Here is a 23,987-nt window from a genome sequence, read left to right on the forward strand (position 1 = left end):
AAATCCAACCTTTTTAAGTTTGATCAAATTTACGAAGAAATATATCAAAATCCGTAATATCAAATTGGGGTTATTAGATTCACTCATGAAATGAGTTTCCAATTTTTTTTGGCTTAATATTATGGATGTCGCTATTTTTGGCTCAAAACTTGGTCATAGTTCTCTCGCAAAAAAAATAAAAATTGGTCAAAGTTAAAGAAATTTGACTTTTCAAAGAACTAATAGCACTTGTATTTTGAAACTGATGAAATATTTAGTTTGGCGGATGCGGAGACGATGGAGTGTTTTTATGTTTATTCATGATGCGGTTATTTGGTGGGCCTTTCATAGGGTGATTCTATATTATGCGCTAATCAACTCATACCTTTGTGGGTAAATTTCTGCGTCGATGGCTACATGTACTATATTGGTGCTATAGTATCATCACATGATGACGCTTCTTTTTTCTAAGTGGTAAGAGGATGCATGGGGTGGATATGTTTTTCTAGCTGATTGGTGTTGACTTATTTGAAAAATCATTGGCCCGAAATCGTAACCAAATTTAAAATTAAATATCTCAATAAAATAAAAAGAGTTTCAAAATTAGGGAATATGATGAATTAAAATAATTAAATGGGAGAGCTCCTTGAGAAATTATTGACCCGGTCAAAATCAGGTGACATAGTTCTAAAGTGAACAACCTCAGTTAATTGTCGGGACTTAAAATTAGGAAGCATAGTGTATAGCATAAAAGAATTGAATGAGAGCTTTGAGAAATTGTTAAATTGATCAAAATCGGATGACTCAATTTTAATTGGACACCTCAATTGATTGTGAGCCTTTTTACCCCTAGGGAGCTTAGTGATATATAGTAGATGTGGTACACACATACCCGCAGATTGAGTATGGGAATGCAATGACAACGTACCATATGGCAGCAAGCAAGCAAGCATTGCTGAAAACCCGACCTCCAACGCCACAAAAAGAAACCCCGACCTCCGACGCCACAAAAAGATCAACGTGCATGCCTATCTGTTGCCCTTGCCCCTGCCTGTTTCGACGGGATTAGAGAGCCATGGGTCAGTGGCGCGTGGCGTTTTATTTGGCAATGTTGGGCCGCCGTTGGGCAGTATTAGGCCAACTCCACCGCGAGACCTCATTCTATCCGTCCCCGTCCGTTTGAGGTAAAACGGACAAATCAGACAGTCCAGCGCGCAGACGCAAACAGATTTTTATCCGTTTTGTGTCCGCTTTCGACCCATCCCGGCCCATGTTTGCGCCGATTTTGGGGTGAAACGGACAGCGCGCGGACGGGCGGGACGCGCGCGCTTGTCCTCCCCTGGCCCGCATGTCGTAGGGAGAAAGCAACCCCCCCCCCCACACCCCATTTGGCGCCATTTCCCCCAAACCCTCCCACGTCCCTCCCACCGCCCCCTCCCTCCCCCCTCCATGGCCGACGCCCAGCCGAATTCCGGCGGCCTGGCCGTCGACCCGCCCGAAAAGGTGAGGAAGAAGGCGGCCAAGGCGCCAAGGAAGCCGCGGTCGGAGTGCACGCCGGAGGAGATCGCCAAGTTGGATGCGGAATCGGCGAAGAGGAGGGGCCGGAGAGCGGTCGTCAAGGTCAATGCCGCCGCAGCCAAGTTCGCCGCCGAGCGCGATGCGATGGAGGCCGCGCGGCGCAAGGCCGCGGTCGACGAGAAGGAGGACATCGTCAACAAAGCGCACACCCTCCTCATGCTTGGCATGGGCCGTCCGGCCGGTTTCCTTGCAACGGCCGTCGACCCGGCGAGCACAGGCTCGTCGGTCGCCCAGCCTCCGCACTGCCAGTCGCCGACGTCGCGGACCACGCCCTTGTCGCCCGGTTTTCCTCCGCCAAGGCACGACGACCAGACCCGTTTCTCGGGGTCGCCGGACGTTGGCGTGATCGCGCCGTCCACACCGCCCCCTCGTCCGTCATCGACCTCAACGTCACGCCTGGGTCCAGCAGCGGCGGCCGGCTGTCTGTCGAGATGCAAAGGAAACAAGCACGGGCACCATGCCGTCCCCCCGCGTCTTGTTCAATTGTTGTTGATCATGTGGTGTAGGCATTTCAATCTTTGGAGGCATTCAAGGCCCGGCACAATGACAAGCCATTCACTCTTACGCATTGTTGGACGATCATCAACAATTGCCCTAAGTTCAAGGACCAATACCGTGAACTTCAAAGGAAGAGAGACATGAAGACGGCCAAGTTCGCCGGAGGTGGAGATGGCGAGGCGTTGAAGAGGCCGAGGGGCAAGACCAACTCCAAGGTTGACGACATACGTGATGCCTCATCCATGGCATTGCATGACACTTTGCATGGCATGATGTCTCAAAAGGATGTGAGGGACGAGAAGAAGCGGCAAAGCAAGGACGAGCAAATGAAGCAATACCTAGACCTTCAAAGAAAGAAGCTTGAGATGGAGGAGGCGGTCAAGAGGAGGAAGATCGACATGGAGGAGGCGGCCCGGCAAAGGCAGCTCGACATCGAGGCCGACAATGTCAAGGCCAGGCAGAGGCAGCTCGACATCGAGGCCACCAATCGCCACCAAAGCGAAGGAGGTGCCTCTTGCGATCATGAGCGTGGACTTGTCCAAGATGAGCGAGAAGACGAGGGCCTGGTTCGGGGCCAGGCAGAAGGAGATGCTCGACGCCGACGGCCTGGACTAGGTCGTTCGATCGGCCGTGGCCGTTCTTTTTGGAGGCTGGCATGGGTGCCGCCCGCCCGCTGGGCCGCTGGCTGTGTGCCGGCGAGAAAAACATTCATTTTGGAGGCCGGCTGTGTTGCGGCCGTTGGCTGTGTTGTCGACGAGGACACCTATTCATTTTGGAGGCTGGCTGTGTTGTCGGCCGCTAGCTGATGCCGGCGATGGACGTGTAGGCCGCTGGCTCTGTTGCCGGCGTGATGAACTGGGGCCGCTGGCTGATGAACTAGGGCTTGGCATTTGAAACGTTGCTCTTTTTTAAAATAGACGCGGACATGATTGGGCAAACGGATGCGGCCGCGCGCTGGGCGCACGGCCACCGCATCTTAAGACACGCCCGAACACGACCCCATTACCCTACCCAAACGGACAGAATCCGAACAAAACGGACGTTCATTTGAGGTCGCGCGGTGGAGTTGGCCTTAGTCAGTTTCTTCCGGCGTGTTCAAGGGGTTTCTGTGACTCGCCATGTCGTTTGGGAGTCGGAGTTGTCGAGGAGGCAATACTATAAATTGACATATACTGTTGACCCTCATCACTGAACGGTCACTGGCCACGCGCCAGAGATGTAAGTTAACATGGACCGAAATCCGAAAGGCATCTATGATGATGCGTTCAGGGCCTGGCAGTAGGGCTGCAAACGAGTTGAGCTCGAGCGAGTTGAAGTTGGGTCAACTCAACTCATATAAAAATTTGAGCAAGCTCAAAGTAAGTGAAGCTCATGATCGAGTTGTAGAACATGACTCATGCTCAGCTTGTAACGATCTCGAGTCGATCTCGAGCTAGTTTCGAGCTACATGAGATGGTAAAAATTATAAATCCGTGGATGAAAAACAAAAAAAATGAAGGTGAATACGTTGGGAACCTTTGCCAAGAATATAGGATATTTAACACATAGCCGACCACGTGCCATAATTAGGCCTAAATCTTCTCTGCACTTACTTAACTTTCCATGTTCATAGGTAAATAAAATGGAGAAAAATTATGGACAACATATATGGTAATAAATTATCTTATTTCCATTTAATATATGGCATGATCATTTAACATAATGATATTCTATCGAGCCATCGAGCTAAAATCGAGCGAGCCAACATTGGCTCAAGATCTGCTCGTTTCTCGGTCGAGCTACATAAAGTGTTCAAACTCAGCTTGTTTCTTTTCGAGTCAATCTCAAGTCGAGTAAAAAAAGAGTCAATCTCGAGCGGCTCACGAGCCTCGAGCTTTTCTTGCAACCCTACCTGGCAGGGTAAATATCACTGACAAGCCATTTTCTGGCCGGTTCCAGAATCTGAAATTGGTCGATTTGAAACACTGGCAGGTTATGCCACCTATAATATAGGTTAAACACCGACGAGCCGTACCTAACGACTCATCAGTGGTAAGCTTAACGCGACCATTTATATACAACCATTATCCCTACTGCCCTTTCATTCTCCACTCCAAAACCTATGGCTGCCGCTGCCGAGCCTGGTTATTGGTGTCAGCCACCCCATGTTGCCTCATGTCGCTACTCTACCTTTCACCAGACCGTCCTAGCTATCACTCCATCTACTCCCTCCTCTCCAACGTGATGGGTCAGCACCGAATCGTCTTCACGCCTCCGTTGCATTCTTGGCTAAACGACACCCTCCCGACATGCATGGCGTCGTCGGCAACGCCAAGGCCGTCCACCCCTCATATCCCCGCCTATCCATGGTGGTCCTGGTGGTGGTGGTCTTGTATTGTTGGGCCGCCGACGTCGGTGTGCGCCGACATCTTCGGCCGAGGCAGTGGCCGCAACGGTGAGGTCCTTTCCCTCTAAACGATGAGAAATATATTACGGCCAAATACATTGCATCCCTTAACTCAAACTCACTACTCGAATATACCCCTAATTTCCAAGCCTACTCAAATTTACCCCTCTATACCATTTAGTCTCCTCATAAATGTCCTTTTTGTGCCGATTTTCATCCAGTCAAAGGTGTTTAACCATTTTCGGGATGTTCGTTCGACATTTTTAGCCCTCTCTCCATATACCACTTACATGTTGGACCCATTCAAACAAAAATAAAAAGAAAAGTCTCTCTCACGTACACATGGGACCCGACCAAAAGAGTGTGACCCCACACATCAATGTCTAGTCATTTTCCTAAAATGATTTAACTCTTTTGTTAAGTTGTAGGGCTCAGGGGTTAGTATTACTTTATTTTTCTACATGGAGGCTTAGTCCTATATACCTAAGTAGTTGATCCCCACAAACTCAACTACATGTAACTATGCCAACTCATCATGCCATCATGCATCCCCAGTTAAATTAAATTCTCTCAACATTCAATTATGGCAACTCACTATGCCACCATGCATGGAAAAAGACCCACCTTAACATGCATGATGCATGGTGCTTATATTAAACAATTTTTCTACAACTATATAATAATAAAATATATTATATATGTGCTTAAGTTTCAATTCGTAGGTCCTCATCCAGTGTCATTGTTGTGGGTGGGGCACGTACAATGGACACTTCCCTTGCTTTGGTTGTAACGCCCCGAGACCGACGCTTCAGAAGACTTCCATATTTCGTGATCGCTGTGTGTTTCATTTGTGCTTGCTCTTTTATTTTTGCATTGCATCATGTCATCATGCCATCATGTCATTAATTTTTAAAAAAACTCAACCAAGTAAAATTGCATGGATCTTCGATCCATTTAAATCGAGGGAAATGCACATGGTGATTTCTCTTTATAACATATATCCTCCCAATATTATTAGGGAGCTATATTAAAATATTTCATTAACTTTGGAATTAATCATAACACACTTGCATAATAATTCCATGCCTTTTCTGCTTCAAGCTTGGTCTCCAAACTCTGCCCTAAATTCTTTCTTCATTCTCCGGAGCTCCAGCAAAAATCCGAACATTTTTGGACCTTCCCACCCTCACTTCCTATTCAAATCATTTGAATTAAAATCAAATGAATTTGAATTTAAATCTTTCAATCTTGGACTTTTCTATTTTCTTGGAACAAGCACATTTTTATGAGCCCGGGAAAATTACCCCCATGCGAAAAATCTTTCCCTAACCCCTTTCTTTATCTCTCTATTTCTTTTCTGTTAAAGAGAGTATGAGAGTGAGAGAGAGAGAAGAGAGCTCAGCTGGGCCTCCCAACTCCAGGCCGGCCCATCCCCGCGGCCCACCTAGGCCCAGCCGCGCCCAGCTCTAACCCTAGCCTCTCTCCATCCCCATCTCCTCCCGCACCGCCGCCAGTGCCCGACCCCCTCCCTCTCCTCGCGCCCGATCCCCATCTCCCTCCGCGCGCCAGTACCCGACCTCCTCCTCGCTCCCATGGCGTCGCCACCCACACCCACCGCCGGCGCCCTGCAGCCGCCGCCGTCTTGCAGCCGTGCTGCGCCCCACCTCCATGGCCGCCACGCCCCGCCTCACAGCCTCGGCCTCGCCAAGCTCGCATGTCCCCGCCGTCCTTCTCCGTCGCGCGGCCAACCTCCTGCTCGCGCCTGCACCTCTCCGTCGCCAGCCTCAAGCTCACCACCGTGCCAGGACCTCCTCGTCCGCCTCCTCGCCGTGGCCTTGTGCCGGCCCCGAGCCCTAGGCCTCCGGTTTCTCTGGGCGCGGCGCAGGGGAGGGCTCCCTCTTGCCGGCCGTCGACGCGGAGCCTCCGCCTCCGCCTCCCGCAGCAGCTGCCTGGGCCCTCTTGTTCTGCTGCTCCCGGAGTCCCCTCCTCGCCTCCTCTGTCGAGCGGCTCGGAGGGAGACGCGGGCTCGTACGTGGCGTTGTTCCCGTGCCTGTGGAAGACGGCGACAGATCGTGCCTTCTTTCGACCTCACCGCCGCAGGCAAGGCATGGCTTCCTGCAGGGCATTGCTGACTTCTTCCTACGCCGGGGACGCCCACAAGTTATCCACAGTATTTGTTCACTAATCAACGTCGCAACCCCTCCCTCGACCTAGAGCTGCAGGCTCCACTACCATCGTCCAAGCATGCCAAGTCCGGCGGAAGCAAGCAGAAGAAGAAGGACCAAGACCCGAGACCCATGTACGATTACGCAACGAACGGTGGAGTTACACGAGCTAGAAGTACCGCGACGACCCCGGGGACTGGATTCTGTCAAGTTCCTCTATGATACGTGTACCACTACTTCCACGACATGTCGTGTACGACTACCGTCGCTCGGATTCGACAAGACAACATGTACCACTACCGTCGCCAAGTTTGACTACCGCACGGTTACGCCAAGTTCATCTACGAAACGTGTACAACTACTTCCTACGACGACCCGTGAACGACTACTTCCTCTACATCGTACCGAACTTGATCCATTCCGAAACGCACGCTTCAAAGGTATAACCCCGAGACGACGCCCGTGAACGAATGCGTGTGTGTTGTAAGAGATGCTCATGTTTGCACCATTTTCGAGAGAGGTCTTTGCACGTTCCTCGATTGCCATGCCGCCGTACCGTGGGAACCCGGAATCCGGGAGCACCACACCATCCTTGCATGACACGCTCACGCCCACTTCTTTTGCACCGGTACTCCGTGAGCTATCGGAACCGATATGTTGCCGTGGCACCATTTCCGTTTCACCGCCGTGGCACCCTTTTTCTTCCACCACGGAGACAAATGCTTCATAACATGCTCATGTCAACATTTTCATAAAATTGCTTAAAACTTGCATTGTCATCCGCATCATGATAACAACATTTAAATGGTTAAAATTGTTGTTTGCTTTAAACTGCTAAATGACATATGGGGATTTTCCAGAATTGTTGTTTGTTGTTCCGGCCTCATTTAAACTTGCCTAGATAGATAGTCTTACTTATGCTTCACCTCTTGCCATGTTAATCAACATTTAATATTGTTGGGTACATAAATGTGAGAGAACTAAATAATTGAATGTGGTGTTTCGTCAATATGCAACTCGTTGCATATTGAGCTCCACTTAATTTGTAGTATTGTTTGTTGCATTTTCCCATGCCATGCCTCATTTAAACCGGACATGCATCATACTTGACTGTGCATCATGCCATGTTTATGATTGTGTGTTTACTATGTTGTTTGTTTCTTTCCGGGTTGCTTCCCTCGTTAGCTTCGGTTTTGTTCCGGAGTTGTGAGGATTCGTTCGACTACGTCCGTTTGTCTTCTTCATGGACTCGTTCTTCTTCCCAGCGGGATTTCAGGCAAGATGACCATACCCTCGAAATCACTTCTATCTTTGCTTGTTAGTTGTTCGCTCTATTGCTATGCTGCGCTACCTATTCACTTGCTCTTCAAGCCTCCCAAACTGCCATGAACCTCTAACCTTTGTCATCCTTCCTAGCAAACCGTTGTTTGGCTATGTTACCGCTTTGCTCAGCCCCTCTTATAGCGTTGCTAGCTGCAGGTGAAGATGAAGATTGATCCATGTTGGATTATGTTTATGTTGGGATATCACTATATCTCTTATATTATTAATGCATCTATATATTTGGTAAAGGGTGGAAGGCTCGGCCTTATGCTTGGTGTTTTGTTCCACTCTTGCCACCCTAGTTTCCGTCATATCGGTGTTATGTTCCTTGATTTTGCGTTCCTAACGCGGTTGTGTGATTTATGGGACCTCCTTGACAGTTCGCTTTGAATAAAACTCTTCCAGCAAGGCCCAACCTTGGTTTTACATTTGCCTCACCTAGCCTTTTTCCCTTGGAAGTCGCGCATCCCGAGGGTCATCTTTATTTTAACCCCCCCCGGGCCAGTGATTCTCTAAGTGCTGGTCTGAACCGAGTAGACTGCGGGGCCCCCTCGTGGAAACTCGAGGTCTGGTTTTACTCGTAGGATGTCTCATCCGGTGTTGCCCTGAGAACGAGATATGTGCAGCTCCTATCGGGATTGTCGGCACATCGGGCGGCTTTGCTGGTTTTGTTTTACCATCGTTGAAATGTCTTGTAACCGGGATTCCGAGACTGATCGGGTCTTCCCGGGAGAAGGAATATCCTTCGTTGACCGTGAGAGCTTATAATGGGCTAAGTTGGGACACCCCTGCAGGGTATTATCTTTCGAAAGCCGTGCCCGCGGTTATGTGGCAGATGGGAATTTGTTAATATCCAGTTGTAGAGAACCTGACACTCGACTTAATTAAAACGCATCAACCGCGTGTGTAGCCGTGATGGTCTCTTTTCGGCGGAGTCCGGGAAGTGAACACGGCTTTTGGGTTATGTTTGACGTAAGTAGGAGTTCAGATCACTTCTTGATCATTACTAGTTGACGACCGTTCTGTTGCTCCTCTTCTCGCTCTTATTTGCGTATGTTAGCCACCATATATGCTAGTGCTTGCTGCAGCTCCACCTCATTACCCCATCCTTTCCTATAAGCTTAAATAGTCTTGATCTCGCGGGTGTGAGATTGCTGAGTCCTCATGACTTACAGATACTTCCAAAACAGTTGCAGGTGCCGATGATACCAGTGCAGGTGACGCAACCGAGCTCAAGTGGGAGCTCGATGAAGCTCTTGTTCGTTGGGTTGTTTCGTTTCCTGTTGATCAGTAGTGGAGCCCCGTTGGGACGATCGGGGATCTAGCAGTTGGGTTGTCTTCTTTTCTTTTGGTTCCGTAGTCGGACCTATGTGTGTACTCTGATTGATGTATGATTTATTCATGTATTGTGTGAAGTGGCGATTGTAAGCCAACTCTTTATCCCATTCTTGTTCATTACATGGGATTGTGTGAAGATGACCCTTCGTGCGACAAAACCACAATGCGGTTATGCCTCTAAGTCGTGCCTCGACACGTGGGAGATATAGCCGCATCGTGGGTGTTACATTGGTCTCACGCTAGGGGAGGTTGAGCATCATAACTATCGCTCAATCCTCTTCAAGCTCTCGCCCAAAACCATTTCTAGGGAGTTATGCTCCCGCGCTCTCCCGCTTCTGCCCTCGGTTGAGTGCAAGTACCCTCCTAAAACCTTTGTCCCTTCCAGCTTAGTTCCATATGTTGGGCCGCTTCTTACACTCTCGGGTGAACCCGCTTACCTTACCGTTTGCCCAGATCCAAATACAAGCCCACCAGGTCCTCAACTCCCAGCCCATTTGCACCAGGCCCTTCACAGAATATGGGCATGGTCTGCAAACTTATGTCTAACATTCTACAAGGCAGTGAGGTTATGTGTTACAATTGGTTTGCTGCACACTACTGTCAAAATGATATGTCATTCTTGAAACGCTGCAGAGACACCATGATGTGGAAATGCCTGAAATCCTCCCTACAATACATTTTCGGATCAACGAAATGTGATTTGGGGGACGACACACGGATTTCCTTTTGGTTTGACCACTGACTGGAGTGTGGCAGGTTGATGTACAAGTTTCGGGTGTTGTTTTCATTTGCTTTCTCCAAACAATGCACCGTTGCTTCGCAATTCAGAGATGGGTAGTGGGCACTTTAGCTACACCCCAACCTATCTACTACTGCCACACTCGAACTGGAGGCCTTGCTCGGATTCCTACTATTGGTGCAGCCTGACCCTTCCGAGAGTGACACCAAAACACCAACTGCTACCAATGGGAAGTTGTCGTGCATACTTACTTTTCGAGGGGTTGTCTGTCCAATTTCCCCTACATTTGGGATTGTATCATACCCAAAAACACAGAGTCTTTCTTTGGATCGCTCTAAGGGGTAGACCGAATACTAAAGATAACATGCTAAAGAAGTAGTGGTAGATCACATTGTCCTTAGATGCAAACTAGCTGATGCAGTATGGGACAGGGTAGGGTTGCTTCTTTCAGCTTCTCCCGCTCATGAGTTACGACATTTCCTATGCTCCACCGCAACAACTGGAACATATGGCAGGCTCTGGAACGTGATGTTCATAACTGGGTTGTTGGGTTGTTGGTGCAGTGACTTGACGCTAAAAAATGGGACAAACTTTTTCCATGTTTCAAACGATTCACTTCCTCCCCCACTTCGTCTTCTCCACCATATCCTCTCCCCAGTCCCCACTATCTTTCTATGAACCTTGTATTTCATATCCCACGTGTTAATTTCCATAATGACACCCCCTCTTTCTTTACATATATACGAGATCAACAAGGCGTTCCCTCGGCTGCTGATCCAAGCTCCTCCACCTGTTTGCCCTTTTTATGGATTTCTTAGGACTGGTCACGACATTGTTGTCAACCACCTATATAGGATCGACGCCGTCAACCACATTACGACACCTACGGAATCAGAATTTGTCGACCTCCTGTAGAGTATCTGTGTCGTCTACCACAAGATGGATCACTGCACCTATGGAATTGTGGTCCATGGTTTTTATCTTCTCCGTGGATCTCATCCTCAGGTCTTCTCTCTATCCATTTTTCTCCATTCAAATTCACGTCATTCACCCCTAATCACTTCATAGTAGTGTAGATATGATTGTAGTGTACCATATATTGTTTCGTCTACAAAAGTGTTTGTTTGTCTTAATGCAATATGTGTTTTTTTTTCAACTTCATTATCATACATTTGAGGATGATTAGTATTTGGAAAATGTTAAATGTGTATAGAAAATATGTTTGTCATGTATACGAAATATAGATAGAAAAAATAGAGTGTGCATGAAGAAATAGTTGTTCATGTTTTAGAAAAATGTTAAATGCGTATAAAAAATGTTCCTTGAGTACAGAAAAAATGTATATTGTGTGTAAAAAATGTTTTTTCCATTAAAAGTTGTTCGCCATGTATTGAAACATGTTGACTATGATTAAAAAATGTTAATCATGTATCTGTAAAATGTTTAACGTGTGTATAAAATGTAGTAGATATATACTATAAATGTGCAATGTGTATAAAAATATTAATTTTCAAACAATGTTAATCATATTTTTCAATATCGTTAAACGTGTATATAAAATATGTTTCTTATGTATACAAGGGATGTAGAATTTGCACCGAAAAGTGTTGGCAAGTGTTGAAAAAAAAAGAAACCGATGAAAACCGGCAAGAGGAACAAAGAAACCCAATAAAAAAAAGAAAACCAAAAGGAGAAAATGAAGACCAAAAAAATCAACACAAATTTATGGAAGCAATGAAAACCGAGAAAGAAACAAGGGAAAACAAAGAAACTGATGAAAACCAAGAAACAAAGAAAATAGGAAAAACTAATAAAACTGGAGAAATAAGAAAAGAGAAACCAAAAAAAAGAAAAAAGGGTAAAACCATGAATGAAATGAACAAAACCAGTGAAAAATAAAGGAAAAACCAGAAGAACCCCATGAAGAAACAAAAACCGAGAGAATAAACGAAAAGAAACAAAAACCGAGAGAATAAACGAAAAGAAAAAAAATTAAAGAACCATAGGAAAAAAACCAAAGAATCTCGCAAAAACAAGAAGGAAAAATACCAAAGAATACACGAAAAGAAAGCGAAAGAAAAAGACAAAAACGCTAAAACCGAAAACAAAACCGATGCACAACAGTGCAACACAGTGAAAATATGCTACAGTACAGGGCCGCCCTGGTACTGTAGTATTCCGCGGAAGTTTCAGGCGTGGACAGGCTACATCTCGCTGTAGGCGAGATATAAGGACCTCCCACGCACGACTCCAAGCTGGCTGGCCCATTAAACGTATAAAAAATGGCTGGTTGTTCCACTAACGGTCGTTGCGCTCCCGTAGGAAAAAACGATCATTGCAGTCGTTGTGCTCGCTCGATCGGAAGATCTCATGTTGACCTGTTGACCGGTTAACTGTTGACTTTAGAAAAATTATTCATAAAACAATGAGAACAGAATAGTAAAAGTTGAAAAGAATTCACAAACAATTGAAAATTTTACCAGACTTGAAAAAAAGTTTACTAATTTTAAAAAGTTCGTAAAAAATAAGAAAGTTCACGCAAGTGAGAAAAGTTAACAAAATAGAATAAAAGTTCTTCGATTTTGAGATTTTTTTAATCATTTTTTAGAAGTTCAGAAATTTGACAGAAGTTCACCGGTTTTAATTTTTTGTCAAAAAAAATGCATCAATTTTGAAAGAAGGTTCATCAATTTTGAAAAAACTTAATCAAATTTGGAAAAAGGTTCATTGATTTTGAAAAAGTTTCATAACCATGGGAAATTTCATCAATTTTGAGAAAAAGTTCAAAAATTTGTAAAAAGTTTATTGATTCTGGAAAAAGTTCATTCATTTTGAAAAAAAAAATATTTGGGAAAATTTTCAAGGATTTGAAAAAAATCATCAATTTTGATGAAAAAGTTCACAATTTTAAAAACTTCATCAGTTTTGAAAAAAATTAGGAAACTGAAAGAAGTTCACAGATTTTCAAATTAAGAAAATATACAAAAAGAAAGAAAAAAGAAAAAATCACAGAAAAAACAACCTAATAGAACCAAAAACTAGAAAGAAAAAGAATGAAGTGGGCACAACAAAGTGTGTTGTTGCAGTGGTTCGAAGGGATAAAAAGAAACAAAAATGACCCGAGCCTAGAAGGGTGGGAGGGTGTGCGCCAAATTGCAAAACACACTGTCGGGTGCAGAAGGCTTTTGCCCAAGATATAGCCATGGCGCATGACTTGCCCGTGTTTTGTTATGCACGCCATGCGGCCCTTATTCATGAATCCTATCAAGATGAATGAGATGACAAGACAATATTGAGAGTCAATGGGGACATATTAACTAAGTTTGGTGGTGGTGGCGGCGGCGGCAATGGTGGTGCCGATGGGGATGATGCAAGTGCGTAAGGCCCTTTGTGAACTATGATGTCTTTTGGTCTATCGTGTGTTTCGTGATTTTTCGGAATGAACTTGCTCATTCGGTGCCTTTTGACACAAATTATGATTATGCTTAGTTTTTTGATGGATCATATGAACTTTATTTATGCTCATAGTTTAATCACGGTGTGATGCATTTGAATTTTTTATATTTGTTTTGAAATGTGATGATTTTGTTCAATTGCGTGAGCAAGCATTTGGATGAGTTTGTAAAATAGTTTTTTTGAGGGGTTAACTTGTAGGGGATCTATTAGACAAAGAAAAATTCAATTAAAACTAGTTTTTTCCGAGATAAAAGATGCATTTTGAAATTCTAGAAGACGAGATCTGTTAGTGATGCTTCTATGAGTGCTAATCGGAGTGGTAGTAAGAGATGCTAAAAAGGAAAACCTTGTTATGGGCATCTCCAACGCTGACCCTCAAACGGGCCGCATACGTCAGGACAACGCTCTCTGGATGTGTTGTGCCATTCAACGCGGGCGTGTATCGGTCCATCAAGCGGTCCAGACACACTTTTCGCAAACCAGAAGCAAAGTGGGGGGTTTTGCGGGAGTCCGGACAGTAGCCACGTAGGACTCCAACACCCCCGGCCAACTAAATCCCTCCTCCCGGTTCCATTTTCTTCCCTTCCGCCCCTTCTCCCTCTTACTTTGCATTCGCACCCTCCTTCTCCACCGTCGCCGATGTACCTCTCCGACCGGGACACCGGCACTGCCAGACCTCCGCAACCAGCACCGACGTGCCCGCTCGCCTTTCATGACGGCATCATCCACCCAGGACTTGTCCGTAGTCAGGTACACTCCGCCCCCTGTCGACGTCGTCCATGGTGGACACGATGCCCGGTAGGTGTTTGGTCAAATGCCATTGAGCTAATTTTCACTCAATGTTGGTCTACACATTATGTAGCTCGCACGCGTTGCCGTGATGTAACACATGACAGAGGGACGGCCATTCATGCACACACATTGTTGGGTGAAGCTGAAGGGACAGTATGTCTGGGACGACAGGATCTGTTCATGAAAAACTTGTTGAACATCCGGTTAATCTCATTGAATTGGAACTATTGTTGTAATATACATATTTGCATGCTATGTATGGTTGATCTGTGCTATTTTCTATCTGAAGTTTGATGAAATCTGTCGTGTTTGCTATGAATTCCGTCCGTTTAGTTGAAACATTAGTTTGAAATGTAAGTGGGCATATGCGGCTAGCTTTGGATGACCGCCTCCGACATCTGTGTCGGCATACTGGGCCCCTCTATCCGCTGAAGGATACCGGAGCAAATTTGCGCGTCAGCGTTGAAGATACCCTAACCTTGGGTGCCTAATGGCATAGTACATATTTTTTCACAATAGCTAAATTCAGTCGACTGACGCAAATTCAGCGTTGGAGATGCCCTAAATCTGCATGCCTTGCGTGCGGTTCATTTCACATTGACGTAACAATCGAGTGACTCAAATTCAAAAATCAGACGACTTACATCTAGCCATTTCCATATTCTTTTTTCTCTCGTGTTGAATGCAACCCTACATTACAACATCGGATTCGGATGCATGTCCACAAACATATGGAGAAAGGAAGTGGACTGCCACGCTGATCTCGGAGGTTAAATTCGCCGCCTCCGCCCATCCGCCCCTTCTTCCCACCACCCCACCGCCGCCTCTTCCTCCTCCGCCCCCCTCGCCGCCCCCGCCCTCTGTTCTCTTAACCTTCCGCTCTCCTTTGCCGTCTTCTCCGTCTTCGTCCCCACTCCCCACCCACCTCTCCACAGCCGCGACGAATCGAACTGAGGCGCGGCGCGGCGCGGACAACTTACGGGGCTCGCTCGCCACCTGCCGCCCCGGAGCGCCCCCAAGAACAGCCGCTAGGGTTGAGGAGCAAGGCGGGGCGAGGAAGGGAGGAAGACCGGAGGCGGAGAGGCGAGCGCGGCGCGGACGACTTACCGAGCGAGCTCGCCACCTGCCGCCGCGGAGCGCGCCTCAAGAACAGCCGCTAGGGTTAAGGAGCAAGGCGGGGCGAGGAAGCGAGAAAGACCGGGGGCGGACCGGCGGAGAGGCGACTCAAGAAGGAGAGTCATGGCGTTTGTGGCCCGCGCGGCCATCTTGGCCCGGGATGCGGCGATCGACCCCCGGTCCGTCGACGCCAAGAAGCTCTCCCTGATCGCGGATATGGTGGGGCACGCCGCTGCGGCCGCGGGCTACGACGCCGAGCGATTGATGAAGGCGTCCTGTCATCTGATGGGATGTGAACCCGAGAAGACGCCCGATGCGGCAGACAAGATTGGCATCGCCGCCGGGATGCTAGCCGGAGGAGCTCAACAGGATCTCTTGGCGCAGGCCGCTCTGGATTTGCAGCGAGCGGCGAGTCACTTCAGCCAAGCGGCAATCAAGAAATCCAACGCCGACAAAGTGGCCAACGCGGCCTCCCTGGTCCGGCAAGCTGCTTCTCGGTCGCCCCTCGACGCCACCTACCTCTCTTGGGTGGCGGATAGGGTGGCCTACGCCTCCGCTAGATACCTCATTCGTCAGGAACCTGAATCACTCCGGGAGGCTTCACAGTCCCTCGCCTCATCCGATCCTGAGAAGAGGCAGACGGCAGCCGACGCGGTCAGCGTCGCCGCCGCCCATGTGGCTCAACGTGCCGAGGAGGCCAGCACTGACGCCGCCATCGCGGACAAGGAAGCACTGGTTCTATTAGCAGAGACAGCTCGCGAGCTAGAGCGCACGGTCAAGCAATTCGGGGAGGCGGCGGCGAGGGATTTGAAGGGGCGAGCTTGGATGTTGCTGTTCGGGTGGCGCAACAAGGGGAAGGAGAAGGAGAACGAGGGCGGCGGCCTCAATGAGCATTTGCTCCCCGGTCCCTCATCTTCCTCGTCCACAGGCACACCCGAACAACCTCAGCGGCAACACAAGGTACACCGCGCGCAGCTCCCTCCTCTCACTCCCATCGCCATGGCCATCCAATCCACCCCAAATTTGGTGTAGTATCGCCTGATTGAAATGAGGATATTATGATATCTTGCAGGACCCCGACCTTGGAGACTATTTGGGGTACCCACTATTCGGCTCACTCACCCTACTGCCATACTTGGGAGCTGATGGACTGACAAAGGGCATGTCACCCGACGATAGATGGTGGTTTCACGTTCTCTTCAGTTGCTTTTGGGGCATGGTAGCTTTCGGTGCTCTGTGCAAGCATAGCCAGTATCGAGTCTTAATCTGGTATGCTTGGCTTGCTGACCGTATTGGCATGCTGGCCATCACCGCCCTTGTGGTGTTCTACAGCTGCTTTATTATAGCACCAGAGGCCACTAGAACTGTCAAATTCATTTTGGGCGCTGCTGCTGCTATACATATAGGGTCTTCCATTTTGGTAAAGTGTTATAAGCTTCTCGTTTTTACTCCTACTCTATATCTGTTCTGGTCTCTTGGTAATTGAAGTGTGCTAACATTGTTTCACTATCAATGCATGATCTTTGCAGGAAGCAGTGAGTTTTTTGTTGCAAAGCAGGAGGCAGTGAGTTGACATAGTGTCAAACCTCTTTGCAAGAATAGCTGGCATCGGTTCTCACTCTTGTACGCTCAGTTCGGGAACCGCCCTTGTTCCTTACAGTTCCTAAGGCATTTGCCTCACCACGATTGCTGCAAGAACTGCAGGGAAGTGACAGAGTGTAGAGTTTGACCATACAGAGAAGGAAAGCGTAGAGTGTGACCATACAAAACCGGAGGGACGATACATCGGCCTCGCAAGTGTTGATTCTAATCATTTTGTCATACAAACAAGGGAAGTGTGGAGTATGAACATATGTGGTGTATAGAAACTTCGTATGTGCTGTCTTCTGAATATATTTTCCTCTGTTCTTGTATGTAGTTTTAAGTTCTGAGTACATCGATTGAATGTTACATTGATTTTCTTCTCAATGTATTTTCTTCGGTCCTTGTAGTTTTAAGTTCTGAGTACATTGACTGGATGTTACATTGATTTTCTTCTCAATGTATTTTCTTCGGTCCTTGTAGTTTTAAGTTGTGAGTACTTGATTGAATGTTACATTGATTTTCTTCTCAATGTATTTTCTTCGGTCCTTGTAGTTTTAAGTTCTGAGTACATAGACTGAATGTTACAAAAGTTCATGAGGTAACTATATTCCTTTTTATCCTTGTCGGTTTGCAGTGTTGTTATCCTTCCTAATTGATTCAGGGTCCAACTAAGTGGGAGTAGATTGGAATGCTCTTTTACCATGTTTGCGGTGTTATGTTGGTAAGTTCTTTGCTCGTAATGAGTTGTGCTGAACTGCAAAAACGAGTCCAATTTTCTCTTTAGAGATGCATTGTTGAAGATACTGATGTCTCGGAGCCTTTGTACAAATAATTGTAATTCATTCCGATAGGGGAAGAAATGTCACTGTGCATGCAGATGAGACCATCAGCACAATGCGCTTTCGTAACGTCTTACTAGATCATTGATGACGCGCATCGCTGCGGCCATCATTTTTTTTCAATCGAATGATAGGAATTCCTACAAATATTTGGACGCATGATGAGCACCCAGGTCTAAACCAAGTAATAACTCTGGCGGTTCGAATCACAACATAACACATATGTTTTCATTGAATTCATACATTGATACATATAAACTACAAACAGTACTCAAACACAAAAATGGCAGTGACCATTACTTGTTTCTGAACAGGCCACTACAAAGATAACATTCTGAGAAAAAAGAGCTCTGTCATTTTTTACTCATCTGGAAAACCAAGCCCTTCAGTTGTAACTTCCAAGAACAACTTGGCGTGCTCAGAGAATTAACACATCACACCTCTAATAACTGGATAGCAGATGATAGAAAGGTATACCAAAAAGACTGAGCTTGCTAAAATGCAAGTAAAACTATCAACTGTTGAAGAATACTCCCTGGCATCTCCCAAGGACAACAGGTTTTCTCAGGCCCTCACGCTATCCATGTTTTTTTCCATATGACACCCAAAACAAGGGACTGGGTTCCACTATCAGACGATAACGGAACAAAAGTAACAGCATCCAGGTGCTACAAAGATAAAGAAGTCAGCTGCCGCAAAATGCTAAACAGCACAAGTAAAACGACAACCGATGAGAACCAAAGAGCTAGCTAGTCTAAATCGTAGGCCAACAACTCAAAAACCAACGCAAAGTCAATAACACAACAAAAGTTCCTCTTGATTGCTGGACACTCCAATGCTGCAAGCTTCAGTAGCAAAACTCCCCCACACGCATCAAAACATTGCTTATTTTTTCTTTTTGTTCCCTTTCCCTTTATATACTCTTCAGTTTGCTTTAATTTTCCTCCATAGCAGCTTCATTTGTTCTTTCATCTTCATTATCAGCAGCTTAAGTTTCTCTTGCTTCCATCCGCAACATCTGTTTGCTCCACTCGTCAGATCCACCTGCGTGTTGCGTCAGCACGTCCCTTTGAAATCTCTCTGCTCCTTGCTCCAGCATCGCATATCACCATCATTTTGCAAACCTGCCCAGTAGCGCATAAAATCTTTTCCATAATTGCTATATGGCTTATCACTACTGTAGTGTAAAAAATCTAGCAACACAAGGAACAGCAAAAAACAGGAATAAAACCAAAATCATTTCTTCACTTTCTTTAGCACAAAATAACAAAATACTGAAAACTGGTCAATTTAAGGGTTTCTAGAGGAAGAAAAAAAAATCTATACTATAGTCGACAGCAGATATAGTTGAAGTTGACATGTAAAAAAAAAACTTGTATCAATCTAGATCTCTAGATATATTTTCTCAGATTCAAACTGATGATCGCGAAAGATAGAAATCTCCCTTCCAGATATAAATAATTAAAATGACAGACAAATTTTATTACCAAAGTAGACTGCAGGCTAAAAAGGTTATTTTGCAGAACTGAAGCTTACTTCAAATTGACTGTCCATCTTATATAAGTGGCAAATTCTCATAGTTCTGTAATATATCAGACTGAACACCATCTTCTTTTCTAAATTCGAAGGAACACAGTCCTAAGTATGGTGACTATATAATCTGGATTATCCAGTTGGAGCTTGTCAACTTGCGTTATGTGAATATGTACCAGCAATGGCAGAAATAGGATCCATAGAACGAACAAATTCAAACCAATGAGTTTAATAGAGTAATGTGTAATAAACAAAACCAAGATATTTATTAACTGTGAATAGCAAAGTACACCACCTGCGCGCTTTGAATCGGAGTCAGGATGTGTAAAGATGACAAAAACAAAAGCTATAATTTTAGCGGCAGATAACAGTAACATGGATGCAACTATTTGTTTCAAATTTATAGATTTATAACAATGAACGTCAATGGCTGTATATTTTCTTTTAGGCTCCTCTGTTCACACAAAGCACAAATTATACTACAAATTAGCATGGGGAAATACATCTAAACTTTCAATGACAATAATACGATACATTGTTTTCTATTTTTGGGCTATCCCTGGGTAAAGCCCTGCATTGGATGGTACTGCAAAGCCACATGCAAGAAACACAACTGATTGCAAATAACAGCAGATAAATACATCAGTAATGTACTATAAAAAAAGAATCCATTCAGAATCCTGAGAATTTTGCGTTATTTCTGGCACACACAAAATAAGTTAAAAGGATGCATGGAGCAATATCCCTAAGTTCAGGAAGAGCTGCCATGACCTTGTTACGTTTAATATTTTTTTCTTCTGGTCAGGTGGTGATGCAGTGTAGTAATTAAAATTGATATACTGAAAGCACCATCCTCTAGTCTAAACATTATCAATTTATTTTCTATGTATGATGAATCTGTCGGGAAAGATAAATGCACATAATATGAGGTCAGATGATTTGATTTGCTAAAATTTTGGTCTAAATCAGATTCAATTCTTCAATCAATAGAGCAAATTCTATTTCAGAGAAAGCAAGTGCAAGGGAATCTGTCCAATAGTATTATGGATGAAAGCAAAGAAGAAGGCACGACCAGAGAATTCATCATGATAAAAGAGAGGGGAGTGAGCTCTTCTACGTCAACACAAAGGCCAGCGGAGTCCTTTTGGTTGCACCAGCCACAATGATACATGTGAAATGGCTCAGTTGGAACATGTAATATAGCTCATCATCAACTAAGCAACCTATCTTTTATGTCAGCACAATGTTAAGAAGAAAAATATAGTATATATTACTTGAGAGGTTGAGATACATACATTCCCAATCAGTGCTGACAAATAAGAATAATTACACTGTACAGACAGCCAATCAAAAGATGACACGTTAATTGGGAGGTCCACCCAATAAAATCACACATATCTGTTGGCTGTTAATAGAAAACACCATATGCCACAAGTTCTAAGAAATCTCTGTCAGTTATGAATACTAGAGAGCACCTTTCGCAACGTTAGCAAATCCTCCATCTCTTAATTCAAATGCCTCATATATTCCTAAATTCAACGATCCAAACAGTCCCAATTGATCTTGAGCCAACAAATTTTCTACCTGAAACATAATATATGGTAAGCTTCACATGAACAACAGTTGCAACAAGGAACTATGAAGGTTAACTGCATCTAGTATAGTGAGTCGATGATGTACTCCTCATACATAGAAATTAAAGACCACAACAGTTCCACTTGTGCATTGTATGAAACACATGACATGTAAATTGTTAAAGGAAATCAATGCCTGGAATGTTTTAAGAAACGTATATGAAAACTTGAGAAAATAATCGCAAGCATCGTGGCCACCGTTGAGCCGTTTGTGGGGCGCCACCACTCGTCGCCGCTAGCCCCGCGATTACCGGGGACCTAGCCGCAGCGGAGTCAAATTGGTCGGTGTCATCGTAGTACTGACCCTCCTCCTCGTAGCTCGTACCCGTCGGCCCCGTGAGGCGCTGGGATCCAGGCCGTGCGCGGGCGGCGCTGGCCGGGCCTGGGGCCGTATCCGCGTCGGCGTTGGGCACCGTGGAGTGTTCGAGGGTGTCGTCCGGGTGCCGCGGCGGGGCAGGCGGTGGTGGAACGACGACTTGTGGTGGGCGTCGGGTGCGGTGGCCCGCACGCCAATCTCGCCGAGGCGCACGCTGAGGCGGCGGCGCAGGGAGGAGGAGGTGGAGGGCCAAGGGGGCTTGGCCGCGGGGTCCTCGGGCAGCAGCTCCTCGGTTGAGAAGTGTGAACTGAAACTCCTTCGCTCACAGTGAGAAGTTAGATTGATAAACTCTCTCTGTGTCCGTACACTGCACCCGAGCGCTGTACCCCCTGTGTCCCGTTAAAAGACGTTTTTGCAAGCTATACACGAGACCGACGAGAGTTCATATGTGTTGGATATATTAGCAATTTTTTGATTGAATTAATCCAGAGATAAATCATGAGCATGATTTTTGGATTGAATTAATTCAGAGATAAATGATGAGCATGATATTAATAAGTAAACGCATGCTGATATTTGATCACGCAAGCACATACTGCGCAAACAACAGGCACATCTACGCATAACGCTAGTATGGGTAACACAGAAATAAGCATGAGCGAGATAAATGAGTTATGCCCTTCAGTAGGTCAGGCCGAAACTGTGGCGGCGGCGGCAGCGGTGTCCTCGGCGGCCTTTTTCTCGGCTTCAAGTTTCTCGGCGGCGAGCTTGTCGGCTTCGATGGCCATGGTGACGACGAAGGCGACATGGACATAGACGAACGGCGGCGAACAATCATGTAGAAGACGCTCCCCTAATTGCCCCTCTCCAGTACAGGACCTCGAGAGGCAGGGTTTCGAAGGCCTGCTCTCCCATCAATCTACACGTAGTGGATGGGATGGAATCGCCGGCGGCAACAACTAAAGGAACGACAGTGGGCGGTGCGTGTGGAGGCAGAGCAGATGCGCTATGTTGTTCTAGTTATGGCTAGGGTTGCCGACACCTCCACTATATAGGCGTGGCTAGGTAGTAGGACGTGGGCTGGACCCATGTCCGAGTCAGTGACAGCGCATGATTCGACGTCTCAAATTCGTGGTGCGTCTATTACAGGCTCTTCGTTTTCTCTAGCAAAAATAAACGCACGCATGACATAGGTCTGAGCTTGGCTTGGCTCATTCACGAAACATGAAACATGAAACACAACACGTGGCGAGGCTGGCGGCGGAGGAGGAGTGAGCGGGGATCACTTCTCTTCTCAAGCTCCAATGGCATGTGGAAGAGAATCCCTTATAAGGAGGTCCAACTCTTCCTCTATCAGCGGGGTGATACTAAACTTTCCACTGCATCCCTTGTCATGACATCTACATGGGCCCTTAGAGATTTTTCTGAAATTGTTGGATGGGCCTAAAGCCCACCCCATATTTCAACAACCCCCCATCAGCTCTCGAGGGCTCATTCCATCCTCTGTTCCAAACACTGTTTTGATATACCAGTATTTCAGTGGAGACTTGTTAAGACTGAACTCCATCTAGAGCAAGTAGTTACACTCCTCTACAACTAAACAATGGACTATGCCCTGAATTGTCAGTTTGGCGTAAAGAAGTTTCACCAAATGTCTTACCAGTATAAGGCTGCTAAAGGTTGACCCTTCTGGTGGAGCATATTAGTCACACTCATGGCCTATTCATGAACTTGCTAGAGATCGCCCCAATCTCATAAAATGTGACCAACATTTGGGCTCATATAGGTGTGTTCCTCAAAAATCGCTCTCTAGGATAGCATCTTGCTTATACAAACTTTCAACACACTAAGACAAAAATCAACCTACCATATAGTTTTCGAGAGTATTGCATCTCCGACGGAGTGGGTTAGTAAAGTTACTCTCCTCAGTTAACTAGTGGCTTGTTTTCCCAGGTCCTACTTCACGGGATCTTTGAAGGAAATATGCCCTAGAGGCAATAATAAAGTTGTTATTTATATTTCCTTATATCATGATAAATGTTTATTATTCATGCTAGAATTGTATTAACCAAAAACTTAGTACATGTGTGAATACATAGACAAAACAGAGTATCCCTAGTATGCCTCTACTTGACTAGCTCGTTAATCAAAGATGGTTAAGTTTCCTGACCATGGACATGTGTTGTCATTTGATGAACGAGATCACATCATTAGAAAATGATGTGATGGACAATACCCATCTGTTAGCTTAGCATAATGATCATTAAGTTTTATTGCTATTGCTTTCTTCATGACTTATACATATTCCTCTGACTATGAGATTATGTAACTCCTGAATACCGGAGGAACACCTTGTGTGCTATCAAACGTCACAACGTAACTGGGTGATTATAAAGATGCTCTATAGGTGTCTCCGAAGGTGTTTATTGGGTTGGCATAGATCAAGATTAGGATTTGTCACTCCGAGTATCGGAGAGGTATCTCTGGGCCCTCTCGGTAATGCACATCACTATAAGCCTTGCAAGCAATGTGACTAATGAGTTAGTTACGGGATGATGCATTACGGAACGAGTAAAGAGACTTGCCGGTAACGAGATTGAACTAGGTATGAGGATACCGACGATCGAATCTCGGGCAAGTAACATACCGATGACAAAGGGAATAACGTATGTTGTTATTGCGGTTTGACCGATAAAGATCTTCGTAGAATA

General features: G+C 45.8%; 2 protein-coding genes across 2 annotated transcripts; one reads left to right on the forward strand and one right to left on the reverse strand.

Annotated features, from left to right (window-relative positions):
* Window positions 1-15,086: 15,086 nt before the first annotated feature.
* On the forward strand, window positions 15,087-17,153 carry LOC123075111 (uncharacterized). The gene is made up of 3 exons (XM_044497787.1): window positions 15,087-16,330; window positions 16,443-16,790; window positions 16,900-17,153. The coding sequence occupies exons 1-3, from the start codon at window positions 15,494-15,496 to the stop codon at window positions 16,936-16,938; spliced, it is 1,224 nt and encodes a 407-aa protein (XP_044353722.1). The 5' UTR covers window positions 15,087-15,493; the 3' UTR covers window positions 16,939-17,153.
* Window positions 17,154-18,314: 1,161 nt separating this feature from the next.
* Window positions 18,315-22,064, reverse strand: LOC123076407 (uncharacterized). Its single transcript, XM_044498676.1, has 4 exons — window positions 21,978-22,064; window positions 21,265-21,630; window positions 20,802-20,910; window positions 18,315-18,917 (listed from the first exon to the last, which is right to left on the reverse strand). The coding sequence occupies exons 1-4, from the start codon at window positions 22,062-22,064 to the stop codon at window positions 18,850-18,852; spliced, it is 630 nt and encodes a 209-aa protein (XP_044354611.1). The 3' UTR covers window positions 18,315-18,849.
* Window positions 22,065-23,987: the final 1,923 nt, after the last annotated feature.

Source organism: Triticum aestivum, chromosome 3D (genome assembly GCF_018294505.1).
Source record: "Triticum aestivum cultivar Chinese Spring chromosome 3D, IWGSC CS RefSeq v2.1, whole genome shotgun sequence".
NCBI classification, from domain to species: domain Eukaryota; kingdom Viridiplantae; phylum Streptophyta; class Magnoliopsida; order Poales; family Poaceae; genus Triticum; species Triticum aestivum.

What these genes read in the sequence shown, in the direction of transcription:
- LOC123075111 (XM_044497787.1), top strand. Translation starts at nt 15,494, where the DNA reads ATGGCGTTTGTGGCCCGCGCGGCCATCTTGGCCCGGGATGCGGCGATC. An exon ending in AACCTCAGCGGCAACACAAG is followed by an intron (nt 16,331 to 16,442) that starts GTACACCGCGCG and finishes GATATCTTGCAG; the next exon opens with GACCCCGACCTTGGAGACTA. An exon ending in ATATAGGGTCTTCCATTTTG is followed by an intron (nt 16,791 to 16,899) that starts GTAAAGTGTTAT and finishes TGATCTTTGCAG; the next exon opens with GAAGCAGTGAGTTTTTTGTT.
- LOC123076407 (XM_044498676.1), bottom strand. Translation starts at nt 22,064, where the DNA reads ATGGCCATCGAAGCCGACAAGCTCGCCGCCGAGAAACTTGAAGCCGAG. An exon ending in TACGAGCTACGAGGAGGAGG is followed by an intron (nt 20,911 to 21,264) that starts GTCAGTACTACG and finishes ATTATGTTTCAG; the next exon opens with GTAGAAAATTTGTTGGCTCA. An exon ending in ATTTGCTAACGTTGCGAAAG is followed by an intron (nt 18,918 to 20,801) that starts GTGCTCTCTAGT and finishes GCTACTGGGCAG; the next exon opens with GTTTGCAAAATGATGGTGAT.